The sequence below is a fragment of the Gossypium raimondii genome, chromosome 12 (genome assembly GCF_025698545.1).
Source record: "Gossypium raimondii isolate GPD5lz chromosome 12, ASM2569854v1, whole genome shotgun sequence".
NCBI classification, from domain to species: domain Eukaryota; kingdom Viridiplantae; phylum Streptophyta; class Magnoliopsida; order Malvales; family Malvaceae; genus Gossypium; species Gossypium raimondii.
Genome location: NC_068576.1, coordinates 1,746,106 through 1,759,612, shown reverse-complemented (window position 1 = coordinate 1,759,612; position 13,507 = coordinate 1,746,106). Strand labels below are relative to the sequence as shown.

At 35.0% G+C, this 13,507-nt stretch overlaps 2 protein-coding genes across 2 annotated transcripts; one reads left to right on the top strand and one right to left on the bottom strand.

Moving 5' to 3' along the window:
- Positions 1–2,853: 2,853 nt before the first annotated feature.
- Positions 2,854–5,882, top strand: LOC105762719 (uncharacterized). The gene is made up of 7 exons (XM_012580569.2): positions 2,854–3,072; positions 3,875–3,988; positions 4,118–4,180; positions 4,259–4,306; positions 4,445–4,498; positions 5,432–5,489; positions 5,586–5,882. Exons 2-7 carry the CDS (start codon positions 3,896–3,898, stop codon positions 5,627–5,629), a joined length of 360 nt encoding a protein of 119 aa, XP_012436023.1. The 5' UTR covers positions 2,854–3,072; positions 3,875–3,895; the 3' UTR covers positions 5,630–5,882.
- A 2,518-nt stretch (positions 5,883–8,400) lies between these two features.
- Positions 8,401–10,151, bottom strand: LOC105762718 (uncharacterized). Its single transcript, XM_012580568.2, has one exon. It carries the CDS (start codon positions 10,072–10,074, stop codon positions 8,752–8,754), a length of 1,323 nt encoding a protein of 440 aa, XP_012436022.1. The 5' UTR covers positions 10,075–10,151; the 3' UTR covers positions 8,401–8,751.
- Positions 10,152–13,507: the final 3,356 nt, after the last annotated feature.

The window sequence follows — 13,507 nt, the reverse complement described above, 5'->3', positions numbered from 1 at the left end:
TTAATGATTATGCGGTATTGTGGTAACGATTGAACTTGTGGATTAAGTTTGATATGTGATCTAATTGATGCATGGTTTGATCTTATGTGATGCTAGAATGTGTAATGATCTTAATTTGTATGATTTGGCATATTAAAGATCAAAAGTAAGATAGTTGGAGTGCCTAAGTTGTTAAATGACTTAAGAAATGGTATAATTGAATGATAAGTATGAAATGTAATTGAATGCATGCTTTGTGTGCTTCATGTTAGAATCATTTAACTGCTAGACTTCCAAGTTGTACAAATATAACATGTTTGAATTAGTAAATGATATGTTTTAGATATGGATAGTTGATATGGGATTGATTATGCTTTAATGTTGAAAGGTTGAATTGTATAATGTTGAGTGATTGGTTCAGGTGATTACATGCTTGAATTGGTTTAGATTGGCATGGTTTAAAAGCATCGTATTTGTGATAGGTTGAAAGAAGTCATTTTGATATTGGGTTGAAAGCGGATAAATATGTATCAAAGTGTTAAGTTGTCAAAACAGGGGCAAAGTCATGACCTCGGGATTTTGACGTTGCAACATGGCCTGATAGTGAGTGACGTCACAATGTAGAGGCCATGAAATCGCGACATCGATTCGAAACTTTAAAAACTTCACAATCTGGTCCTAATTCATGCTCAGGTTAGTAAAAGAGTTTTCATAAGCTCGTGTGAGACCCGAAAATGATTGTGTAACTTACTATGATTGTGAATGATATTATTTACATGTTTGAATGATTGAATGATGTATAATTTTCCGTAATTACTTCGACAATGAATGCAACATCATGTAGTTCGGAACCAATGATGAGGTCGGGCAAGGAATGTTATTGATAAGAGGTGCCACCCAAAATAGGTTCTCTTGCTTTCCTTCTATCCCTTGAGAAACCTCCCTCTCGTTGCCTTGGCAATATCGAGCGGTGACGGTTCTGGAAGGGGAGTGTGTCACTCTCATTGCTGCTCGAGGAAGGGAGACCAGAGAAAGAGAATTTAGTGGGCCATTGACCGATTCTGATGGCCGGAGGATGGGGTTTGGTTGTGGTTGTTCCGTAGTGGTCTTGGAGTGGACAAGTAGGCCCTCATTCTTTGACTGTCATTCATTCCTCTCCATTCCAGCATGTCCCAACTCCTGTTGAAGCGACGAATCTCCTTTGTGGTGCTATAGGGGTCGTCGGGAGTTAGCAACAAGGACTTGGAGTTTGACAGAAGTGATAGGGTTGGTAGCGGTTTTGGGCATTGGAAGGGAAACCGATTGAGTTTTAGGAAGGTCCTCGCTAGTGGTCGCACACGTGTCAGCTTGGGGTGGGGACTTCTTTTTCTTTTTCTTTTTCCAATGCTTTCCAGTTTAGAGGTTTACTTTTACCCACATTTTTTATGTAACCGGGTTGCATGGTAGTACCATGCAATTTTTAGATGACATGACTTGCTGCTTTTTGCCTAGGGCAGAGCTTTCCTAGTTAATAAGACCCGTTTCAAAATTAAATTTTCTCCCTCCACAATGGCTTGTACTAAAGCTGCTAAGCCTTTTTGTTTTTTTCTCTTTGTAGTCAACGTTAGAGCCGCTGGTTGACTTCTTATCTTGCATCTCAAGGCTAGCATGGATCCTTGAAGATTCACCAATTTGGAAATTTCGATTACTAGTCTCTCGTCTCCTGGTAGCTTTCTTTCTTGGAACAACCATCCAAGCTACCAAACCCAGTCCTATGACCTTCCTTCTCATCGTTTCTTGGTTCTGTAACCTTTTGACTTTCTATTTCGCTGTTGTACCTCCATCACACTATCAACCATGGTCGAAACCTTCACTGTTTTATCCTCAGGCTTGTCACATTGATCCTTGACTGCACCTACATTCCCTTCCTTGCATGGATCTTCAGCTCTGATAATTTCGAAGCACGCTTCGCGTCTATGACCCATTCTTCCACAGGCAAAGCTGTATCGTAATCTTCGGAGCACAAAAACGTAACAAGGAAATAATCGTGACCTGGATCAATAATTTGTCATGAACACGAGGGACATCGTAGTTGATCAAGTTTGAAGTTTAAGAACTGAAACCCTACTGTTTCCCCATGAACCTGCTCCAAAATTTCATTCTCTCTTCCTAAGAGAGGTAGATCTTGGAAAAGTCAGTAGTTTGTTGTTGTTCTTCTTCTATAGGAGCAGCTCCTAAATCAGAATTGTTCCTGTCTTCCTCGAGAGTATCCTGGTCGTAGTTACCAAACTCATTGCCCAAGAGTGTGTCTCTATAGGAAATGGGTTTCCTTACTTCATTAGTGAGTGCATTGGAATTATGCTTCACTTTCTTCATACTTGTTAGTAGTTCGGCTTCTTCCTCCGACAAGAGGACAGAGAGTTTCGCTCATGTTATTTAAACAGTCATTTTTATCTTCACTAGGCATCGGAATTTTTAAAATTCTGTAATTAGCACAAGGTTCCAAAATTTGTCCAGTAGTGACTACATCCAAAGGCACTCTCTAATGCCATGGCTTTTCAAATTATGCTAGTGTTGAAATTTCATTTTCATTACAAATTCTAAGTCAATTATATAACTATATGTTAAATATAAGTAAAATTGAATCAAAATGTTAGAAATTGTATATAGTTTTCAATAGGATCCCATCTATTTTAATTTATAAAGACAACAAAGATATTACAAAAGAAAAAAAAGGAGAAAGAAAATATCGGTGAGAGGGAGAAAAAGCCAGACTATAATCGGCCCGGAAGCTTACACCGTCGTTGACTAAAAAAAAGGGTTTTTAGGGTTTTTTCTTTTAACTTGGCTAATCTAAATTTGTTTTCCCTCTCTAGTGTTGTTGATATGTGTACAGTGATGTAATTAGTATCTCATTTTTGGAGGGGAAGTGATTCCAAATTGGAACATATTTGATGCCAAAAATAGAAGAATCTAAAAGATCCATTCCCTTATCATAAATTCCTTTAAAATACAACTCAACTCAACTCAAATATTTTATTTTTATTTTTATCTATATTTATCAAACGCCATTAGAAAAACCTCTTCATTTGAATTTCAGATCTGAGATTTCAGGTACCCGATCTTTCCCATTTCCCCTTTTCCTTTTCCTCATCTTTTAATTTATGATCCATTTATTTGCTTATTAAGTTGTTGAAGAATTACTAGCACCTAAGGTTTTGTTCTCGTAGGCTTTTTTTAATTAGTTGGAAAAATAAATTTCGGTTTGACTGCCACTGCAGTTAGGTATGGATCTGCTTAGGTTTTTAATTCAATTTTTTATTAGCTAAAGTATGGATCTTTTCTCTTTTTGTGAGAAATTAATTTAGTGGTTATGGGATTTGTTTTTTGAAACTGAGTATATATAGGGATTTCAATTTATGCTTATTCTATATTTTGGGCATGTTATAAATTGTAATGTAAATGACTTGTGGGGTTTTCATTGTTGCTGCAAATATATAATTGGTTTTGATGTAAAACACATATGCATCAAGAAATATTTTTGAGGCTGGAAAGTTGGTAATATGCTCAAAATTGCTATTCCCCCCCCCCCTCCCCCTTGAATTTGATTTTGTTGTGGCGTTCTTTGCTTATGAATGTGTTGTGAGTTCCACTAACGAGTTCACTAATGCCTGTTGCTGTTTTGATTATGCTAATGATCAGTATTTAGTAAATATGGGTATTCTGTAGAACTTGCATCATAGCCTTTTGGCTGATTTTTTTTCTCCTTTGATTTTATATTTTTGTTCTACATTGCTGATTTTATTTGTTTGATGGTAATAAATGAAATTCCTTTTCTGGTGCTTGTGATCTGCTAAAATTTGGCATTACTAAAGTTTAATGCAAATTACTTGTTTCATATCTCGGCTACTGTCAGTTGGGCGGTTGCAAGGAATTGATGTCAGGCATGGAGGTCGCCAAAGATCAAGAACTAGTAGACGGAACTGTTGCACAGGAGTCTGGAAAATCCATGCCGTCATCTCAACAGGAGGTCTTGTTCTTATCTTCACTATGGAATGTTGATTGATTAAAGATCATAGCTATGTACAGGATTAAAATTATTTTTCTGGAGTTCTTCAGTTGAGGTGATTTACTCTCTTTTTTCTTATGTCTATTTTAGGAGGCAGTTGTAAAGAAAAAATACGGAGGGATTATGCCCAAGAAGCCTCCACTTATCTCTAAGGTGATTTGTGCTGCAAGTTACAATTTGTTGTTTCTTGATTGTGCTGATTCTCTTCTAAGTTTTTCATTTTGATGTCAGGACCATGAACGTGCCTACTTTGACTCTGCAGACTGGGCACTTGGAAAGGTACTTTAAAGATTTCTCCACCACTGGACTCCACCCCCTACCATTCTTTGTTTTTTTTTTTTGGTTAGCTTGGTATGCTAATCAATCCAGTTAAGCTGAACTTACCTTTTTTTTTTTGATGTTCTTGGATGCTAACAGCAAGGTGTTGAGAAGCCCAAAGGACCACTTCAAGCCCTCCGTCCCAAATTGCAGGTATTAATTCAATGCTTGTAAGAGATATTTAATAATATTCCCTTCTTGTGTAATGTAAATTGACTTAATTTTGGTCCAAATCTGATGGATAACATAGTGAGAATTGTATATGTAAGTATGTATTTTAAGAATTGTAGTAAATTCCTCTGATTAGTGAGAGCAATAGAATAGCCAGTCCATTGTTAATGCTGCAGGATAGTGCTGTCTAAAGAAAGTTCAAATCAATATTGTCCACTTTTGTAGGATTCATTTATTGGTCTAAATTTTAGATTAATCCGGTCCACATTTCAGATTATTTATATTGGTCACACATACTCCTCTTTAATTGGTTCAAAAGATAGTAAACAATCTTTATCACTTATAGATGTCTGGAGGGACAAAAGGGGTTTCGATAACAACTGAACCAAAGTGGGTTACTTTATAGGTTCCATATGGGGTTCTCAAACAACTGGAGTTTTTGGATTTACTTGCTTTATATTTATGTTCGGAAATGGAAGATGATATAAAATGTCCTGTCTAGCATCTGCACTAACATGACTTTAATTACATCTTTTTATTTTGATACTGTATTGACTTGGTGTGGTCGTTTCTTCAACCTAATTAACTTGTATTTCATACTGAATTTAACATTTTATAAAGAGCAACTGAATGATTTCTGATACAAGATGTTCCCGGAATCATGTTGTAATGGAATTTTTATGCAGTGTCTTTGTAAATTTCAAGCACGTAACTTCCAGGAAAGAGAAAAGTAGAAGGATTTGAGATGATTTTCATTGCAATATTTTTCCTCAGATGTGTGTTCCCATGGTCTACTTTTGATTAATCACTTGCCGTTATATCCCATTTTGTTTTCTGCTAGTTAGTCGTTTTTCACTCATTTATTTAGTACTCTTATGATGCATGGTTATGATTACTTCTGCACTTTGTCTTCAGCCTACACAACAACAAACACGATATAGGAAGTCTCCATATGCTCCATCAGATGTCGAAGGTATGCCTAGTCCATTTTGTATTTCACATTCTGATTTTCAGTGGGAAAATGGTGGTGATTAACCAAATTCAATTCAATTATCATGTCATTGTGTAGATGGAGGGAGTGGCCAACCAGAGGATGGGACTGCCAATGAATGAGAAACTGCGCTCAATCTTCTGGTTTTCCGAGAACTATCGATCGCTATTCAAATGGCTAGACAGGTAATGAGTAATTTTCAATTGATCTCGTGGATAAACTTGGTGGTGAAGATGTTTCGATATCTGTTAAAAGTTCAACAAGTTACAAGATTTATGGAGTTGTGAACTGTGGGAACTGAAATGTCTATTGTTCCAAGGTTATTCTAATGTGGAACATTATTCTTCATATAATACGAGTAAACCACTTATATAACGAATTTTCCCTGTTTTACACTCATAGTTTGCTTCATTGTTCCGTGGAAACGAGAAATCAATCAGTTCAAATTACCTAGTATGAACTTTGCCCACAAGCTACAAGCTACTTGAATTTGATTCGGAAAAGAAATTTGAATTCGACTTCGACTTCGACTTGACCATTGTTAAGTTGAAAGTTGAGCTCGAGCACCTAGTGAGTTGAATTCGAGTATGTTATTAAAACTCAGTCTAGCAGAGATTTTATATTTTTAACTGGTACTGGAAAATCCTAATTTAGTACTCTCGCGCGAGAATATCGACCTTAATTTTTACCTCTCAATTGAGTTCCAACCTATTCAAGAATCAAATTTTAAATCCAACTCAAACTGCTTTTAGGGCAGTTCTTCATTGTTTTTGAAGAGTACTTTTGAGAAGTGCTTTTGAGGAAAAGTGCTTTTGAGAAGTGCTTTTGAGGAGTACTTTTGAAAATTTGAGTGTTTGGTATTGCTGTCAAAAAGTACTTTTGAGAAATAAAATGTCCATTTTAAACATTAGATTATAAAGTAACAAATATGTATTTAAATAATGTTCAAATTAGTTAATATTATGATATTTTAGCAAAATTATAAAATGATTTATTATAACTTATTGTTAATATTTTAATATATAATATTAATTTTAAATATTTCTAAGTAATTTATATTAATTATTTATTAAATTTAATTAGAATATATAAACTATATTTAAATATTTAAATATAATAATTAAATATTTGTAATTAGATATTGACATAATTGTATTATTTTAAAAATTATTTTTATTTTTAATTAATGCTTTTAACATATTTGTATTATTTTATTTTAAAATATATTTGAATATATAACTCATATTAGATATTAACATAACATAGAAAATATAAACCTAACAAATTAAAATATTACATATATTTAGATTAAAGTTTTAAAAGGGATAATATTTATGTACCAAATATAAATACTAAAAATTTTGGGAGAAGACAAATGTTAAAAATGTAAATAGAAGCCAAAAGCACTTTTGGCAGATGGAGAAGTTAAAATTTTTAAATTCTCCATCTGCCAAAAAGTGCTTTTTTTTAAGTTGAAATTTTTTTTGAAATGATGTCTGTTCTTTATTGCTTTTTAGAAAAAAAATACTTTTACATGCAAAAGCTCATCTGAAAAGCAATAAAGAACACAGCCTTAGTAATCACGATTGGAATCGAAATTTCTCTAGCGTCTGTAATTTATGTCTATCATTTTAGCTGGTGTTATTGGAAATTGATTAGCACTTCTCTCTGATAAGAAATGTAATGTAAAAACAGGTTAAAAGATTAAAAAAAAAGCATAATCAAAACAAAATTAGAATACGAAAATTTGTACTGAATCATCATTGTATCAAATTTTATAAAAATCCATGGTTCATCAAATCACCGGTTTGTCTATCCAATTGGTTCAAAAGAAATTTGATTTAGTTGGTTCAATTGGTTTTTCTTTTGTTCAACCAATCAATATTGATTCTTGAGTCAATCAATTTAAAGCTCCTTTTTGGATTGCTACCCTGATCGGTTCTTGATCCAACCGATCAATTTAATCCGATTCAAACAACATTGTGAATTAATTTTGGAGTTGAGTTTGTAAAATGATACTAACATATATGGTTAAAGAGTGTTTGATTCAGGGAATTTTATATTTCCGGTGATAATAATACAATTCGACTAATATTTTCATGATTGGATGAAGAAAATTACCTCGAATGTATATATAATAAAATTACCAACAATGTTAAAATTAAAAAAATATAAAAGACAATTTTATTTTAGCCAACTCTATCCTTTAAACAAAGAAAAAACAAATCTTAATAGGTAGTTAAAAAAATAGTGTTGAAGATGAAGGATGAATAATTTGTTTGTTGGATAATGAAGGTGTTGCAATAACCAAAGGGTGAAGGGAAAGGTTGATGTAAGGATAAATGTGAAGAATGTTGAGGGGTGAAAACTTCGTTATGGAATTATAAAATAGACAGCATCATTATTGACCAACTAAATTTCCATGTTTACCTAATATTCTCCAGAGCAGCAATAAGTTTCATCCCTTCTAATCTATCAATAATTCTACCACCTAATATGTAAAATGTATTCTTATATAACTTCATATTTCAACTAAATGCACAATTGGAATTTGCTGATGTTGAAGTCCAACCTCTTTTTTCCTCCAATTAAAAGCGATAGATTCTTTGGAACTTGAATGCACTTGTGTCTCTAAAATATAGGATTGCTTTTATACACTATATCTGTATGTGCATACATTTGTATTGTCAAAAGAAGATTTCACCATTTCACTAGTGTAATTAAACAACAATCTAGGATATCCTATTATTCTCCCCCTTTGAAATATGAATGTAAAAGCAGCTTCACACACAGCTGGAATTCTTTAATCCTCCAAATTCCAGTGGAGAGAGCTTAATGCTAAGGCGTGCACCTCATCATTTCATAGTGAACCCAACTCATTACACTACTCAAAAAGTCAAAACACCAATCATAAGCTATGATGCCGCAGTCAACAGATAAGGAAGTGGTAATATAAGATGATAGCAACCTCACAACAAACCCCAACATCTGCCTCAACCTTACCAAATCAATAAAGCAGAAAGCCTGATACTATAGGTTGAAGTAAATAAGAAACCCACATATTCTCTCAACCAATCAGAAACCCAGAACAATGATACACAGCTTACAGAACATAATTAAAGGAAAAATGCATAATCAATTCAATTCTAAGGAAAACTATTAGTAGTAAAACTGATTTTCCACGTAGTATACATTACTAGAGTCAACTATACATATTCATTACCAGCACATGCAAACCTTGAAATCACTTGGAAACCAAAAGGATTTCTGGCTTCTTAGCCTTGCTGGGTGTGTTAGCATTCGAAGGCGCGTTTGCCACAACCGTAGCAGCCGCCTTTGCTGCTGCTCTTGCACTCTTATCCAGCCTAATCAGACTTTGCAATGCCAATATCGCTTGTGGTGCCAAATCATGAGAGGCCCTCGCGTATAGACACCTAATGGCGATGGACGCAGCGTCCTTTTCATCTTCTGAATTGGAAGGACCAAACAAACAATGACCCAAAATTGTAACCACCGGCCTCAAAAGTTCCCAAGGTAAAGGGATTCTCACACCCTTTTTCTCCAAATTCTCAGCATCTTCTTTATTGATACCCAAATTGTCCATCTCCACCACCACATCCTTAATCACATCATCTTCAGTGCCCACGTCGTCGCCGTCGCGGCTTCTCGTTCCGTTACTAAACCCCGAATCCTTCCTAAAAAAGTGATCGTGCCCATTACTGTTTCCGTTACCGCTTTCGTGGTGATCGAGATCGTCCCCGTCCAATTTGGTTCTGCAAGGACAATCTTGCCCCGCCCAAGCGGCGGCGAATGTGCAAAAGTCCAGCTTAGACCAAGCCGGCATTTGAGAGACTTGTTTGTAGTAACAATCAAGAGCGGTTCCAACGATGACGGCTCGCTTAGTAGACTTTACGGCTAAATGTGGCTCGAGCGGAGGTGATAAAAGGCCGACGGATTGTCTAGATCTGTCGTCAGCGGGCTTGTTACGAGGGGCATGGTACAGAGAGGGCTGAGAGAGGTCGGGAATTTGGACGAGGAGAGGTTTCCCGGAACGGGATTTGACTTCGGAAGAGTAAACGGCGAGGAGAACGGCTTCGAAGCCGGAGAAGGAAGGGAAGGAAGAAGAATCCGAGGTGTGGATTCGGGAAAGGTAGGTGCCGGAGAGAAGAGGGAGGAAAGAGAGAACAAGGAGGCGGAGATGAGGATCAGAAGATTGGAAAGTTTCGTAGAGCCATTGGCAGAGAGGGTCAGAACCGGAGCCAGAGGTAGGAGAGGAAAGGGCGGAGGAAATGAGGGAGTAAGCGGCGGGAGAGGAGAGGAGAGAAAGAGCGGGGCGGTCGGAATCGGCTAAGGAGGAAAGAGTGGTTCCGTCGGAGGGGAGGAGATAGGAGAGGGATAGGATGCGAGAACGTTGTTTAGAGACGGATTCCCACCAGGAGTGCATAGGATCGTTGTCGGTGGTGATGGTGGTGGCGGTGGAGGGAGGAGGTTGGCGGGCAGTAGAGGAGGAGGTGGAGGAGGAGGAAGGGGAGGGGAAGTTAGTGGAATGGTTGTGGGGGAAGTCCATGGCGGAGTTGAAGGTTGTTTGACTTGCGTAAGACTCGTGAATTTAGCTAAAGATTTTGGGATTTGGGCTTATGGTTTTAGCAGCTTATTGACTACAGGAGTTTTAACTTTTAACTTTTAACTGAGGCTCACCCTTTTTTTTTTCAATATTAACCAAATAATTACAGTAATTTAATCACCGTTAATTTTGAAAGTAAGTAAATAAAGATAACTAATCACAATGTTGATATTTTTAGTCAATTGTACATTATTTTTATTAGTATAATAACAAATTTAGCTCTTAAAGTTTACACATTCAATCAATTTGATCTTAATTTAACAAGTTTAGACTTTAACATTTACACATTCATCAACTAGATCTTGGTTTAATAAATTTAACCTATAAAATTTACACATCCTGACAACATTTATATAGGATATATAAATATCAAAGGCTAAATTTGTTATTTATCAATTAAAATGAGGTACAATTGACAGAAAATGTTAACACAGTAATTAATTGTCCTTATTTGGTCACTTTCAAAATTGACAGAGATTAAATAGCATCGATTTTGTTGAGATCGATCATTTTGCTCAATTTTGAAATTGAGGACTGAAAATATGTTTTTACCTATTTATTTAACTATTGTTGAGGGAGGTTTGTCTTGGACCTACAAACAAAAGCTATTGTCCTCGTGGAGGGATTTTGTCTCTCGTACTCCAACGAGAGCCCAAACTCCATGAAGTACGAGACTACAATATTTAAAAAAAATTAAAGGTCTCCTCGAGGACAATACCTTCCATTCGAGAGTCCAGACGATTACTTAGTGGATGACACCTCAAAGACTTATTCCGAAAGAGAGCTAGCCCTCTCAAATATCATGAATATTTTTTCTTAAAATATATAGATTAAATTATTTTTTGCAAAATATCTTTTAAGTAACTCGACACTTATACGAACGTCAAGATTCTTAATTCTTTATAATAGTCACGATTGATGAAATTATTTTATTATAACTTCAACCCTTAGATTTGGAGATCTATTTTCTCAAGATTCTTGTAGTTAGTTTGATTTAACGTAGTTTGTCTTCGACTTTTGTATTTAATTTATACATATTTAACTGGATGTAATAGGATCTCAACACTTATAGGTGTCGAGTTTCGAGATTCTTTTTTGCATTTTGATCTTGACACCTATTAATATCGAGGTCGTGCTATCTAAAATTTCCCATTCTTTTTCTCATCTAGATCCACCATTAATCTTAAAAATCACCATTCGCACAATTATTCTTGATTATGTTTGGAGCTTATTTGAATTTTTGTATGATTAGGAAAATGTAGGCTAAAGGCTTAGTAATTGAGATAGGCTAATGTTTGGGTTGACTAGTTATTCAATTCATAGTTAATGATTAATCTAAGTGATTGTTAGGCTAATGAAAATATTAGGAGAGAGTGTAATGAGTTGTTGGTTGGACCTTAATGATCTAGTTGAATAATTATCAACTTAGTTAATATATACACCAACCATTAGGGTATTTATAAGAAATACATTAACTTATGTAATTGGGATGAATGAGAGTGATAGATGATGCCTATAATCTATGCTCCAACTTAGCTGTTCATGCTTCCATGTCCCTCACCATTTAGACCCTTAAATTGGTTATTAGTTCAAGTATATTATTTAGGTGTCATTAATTGAACATTTTCCTAATCATTTCATTTTTTATACCCAAGTTGTCATCACTTGAGTCATATTTTATTAGTTTAGATCAATTGTTTCTTCAATGATTAAATACTTAGGAGTAGGTTTAATGTTAATCGTTTATTTTAATTAGTTATGTCGAGTTAATCTAATTGATTTTTGTTTATGGGTTCAATCCTCGTAATATTTCTTTTAACGAAGTTGTTTCATTGTAATTTTTACTTGGCATCGTTCCCGTGCACTTGCGAATAAGTTTGAGACTTTTAAAATTTATTGAATAGTTATTATTTTATCATCACCATTGTTGAACCACCAATTTGCTAGCCTCAACTGACAAGATGACGAACCGATTCATCGAACAAATCTATTTTAATGGATATATTATTTAAGGATGGCATCATATTTCAATCAGAAACACGTTTTAACATGGTCTTTAGGAATGAAGTTATCTTAAAGGCTATGAAAAGGAGGATTTTTCGGAAAATCTAGGTTGGAGGTGCTAAGTGGATATCCGACCTAATGTATTACGTAAGGATGGCATCATATTTCAATTAAAAAACCCATTTTAACATGATATTCAGGGATGATATGCCTCGTATTTGGGCCGAAACAAGTTTGACATCTCGACGAAGGAAGAGGCATCGTCCCGATGATGCGAACACTGACGTCTTGACAAGAAGAAACACCTTGTCACTATGACGCGATAGCTGGCATCCTGATGATGCGATGTGTTATGTAATTTCCTTGATTTTCTTCTTCCAGTCAAATTCTTATTATTTGTCCCAATCAAACTTTAATTAGTATAGGTTATTTTAATATTATTTGACCTATAAATTTAGCATATAAATAAGCTCTTTTCGAAGATGCGACCACTTGGATCCTAATAAGAAGAAACCTTTGTCACAACGACGCGATAGCTGACATCCCGACGAGGTGATGTGTTATGCAATTTCCTTAATTTTCTTCTTCCAGTCAAATTCTTATTATTTGTCCTAATCAAACTCTGATTAGTGTAGGTTATTTTAGTATTATTTGATCGACGAATTTAGCCTATAAATAAGCTATTTTCCACCTTAGAAAGATAACCCATTTACACATTTAGGTATTAGCATTTACAATCTTTCAAAGAAATTTTGTGTTTACATTTTGAGCACTCTTATCTTGGGTTTTGGGGTTTGGTTTTTATCTCTATATTTGTACTCTTCATTTTTGTCATTATAGTGAAATTATTTTTACCCATGGTTTTTTATCCTCTTTAGAGGGGTTTTTCTATGTAAAATATTTGTATGTGATCTTTTCAATTTCCATGTTATTTTACTTGTCCGTTGCTTAATTGAGTTTATCCCCAAAAAATTGGCATCAGAGCTTGGTCGGTTTTTGCATTCAACTTTTTCAGAGATGACAACAACAAGGTTTGATATTGATAAGTTCGATGGCATCATAAATTTCAATATGTGACAAGTTCGGATGACGACAATTCTAATTTAAGGCAATATTGAGAAGGTCCTTACAGAGAAGAAGCCTGTAGAATGGAAAAATCAGAATGGGATAGATTAGATAAAAATGATTTATCCTTAATTTAGTTGTACTTCATGAATAATGTATTGCATGAGGTGTTGATGGAGAAAATGACATACACCTAGAAACCTTCTACGCGACAAAGTCTCTAACTAACCGATTAGTGTTGAAACAACAGTTATACACGTTCTGCATGAACGAATGTGAGTACCTTAGAGATCACATTAGTCAATTT

Coding starts and splice junctions, on each gene's coding strand:
- LOC105762719 (XM_012580569.2), top strand. CDS start 3,896: ATGTCAGGCATGGAGGTCGCCAAAGATCAAGAACTAGTAGACGGAACT. Junction 3,989..4,117: donor TGCCGTCATCTCAACAGGAG/GTCTTGTTCTTA, acceptor TGTCTATTTTAG/GAGGCAGTTGTAAAGAAAAA. Junction 5,490..5,585: donor TGCTCCATCAGATGTCGAAG/GTATGCCTAGTC, acceptor GTCATTGTGTAG/ATGGAGGGAGTGGCCAACCA.
- LOC105762718 (XM_012580568.2), bottom strand. CDS start 10,074: ATGGACTTCCCCCACAACCATTCCACTAACTTCCCCTCCCCTTCCTCC.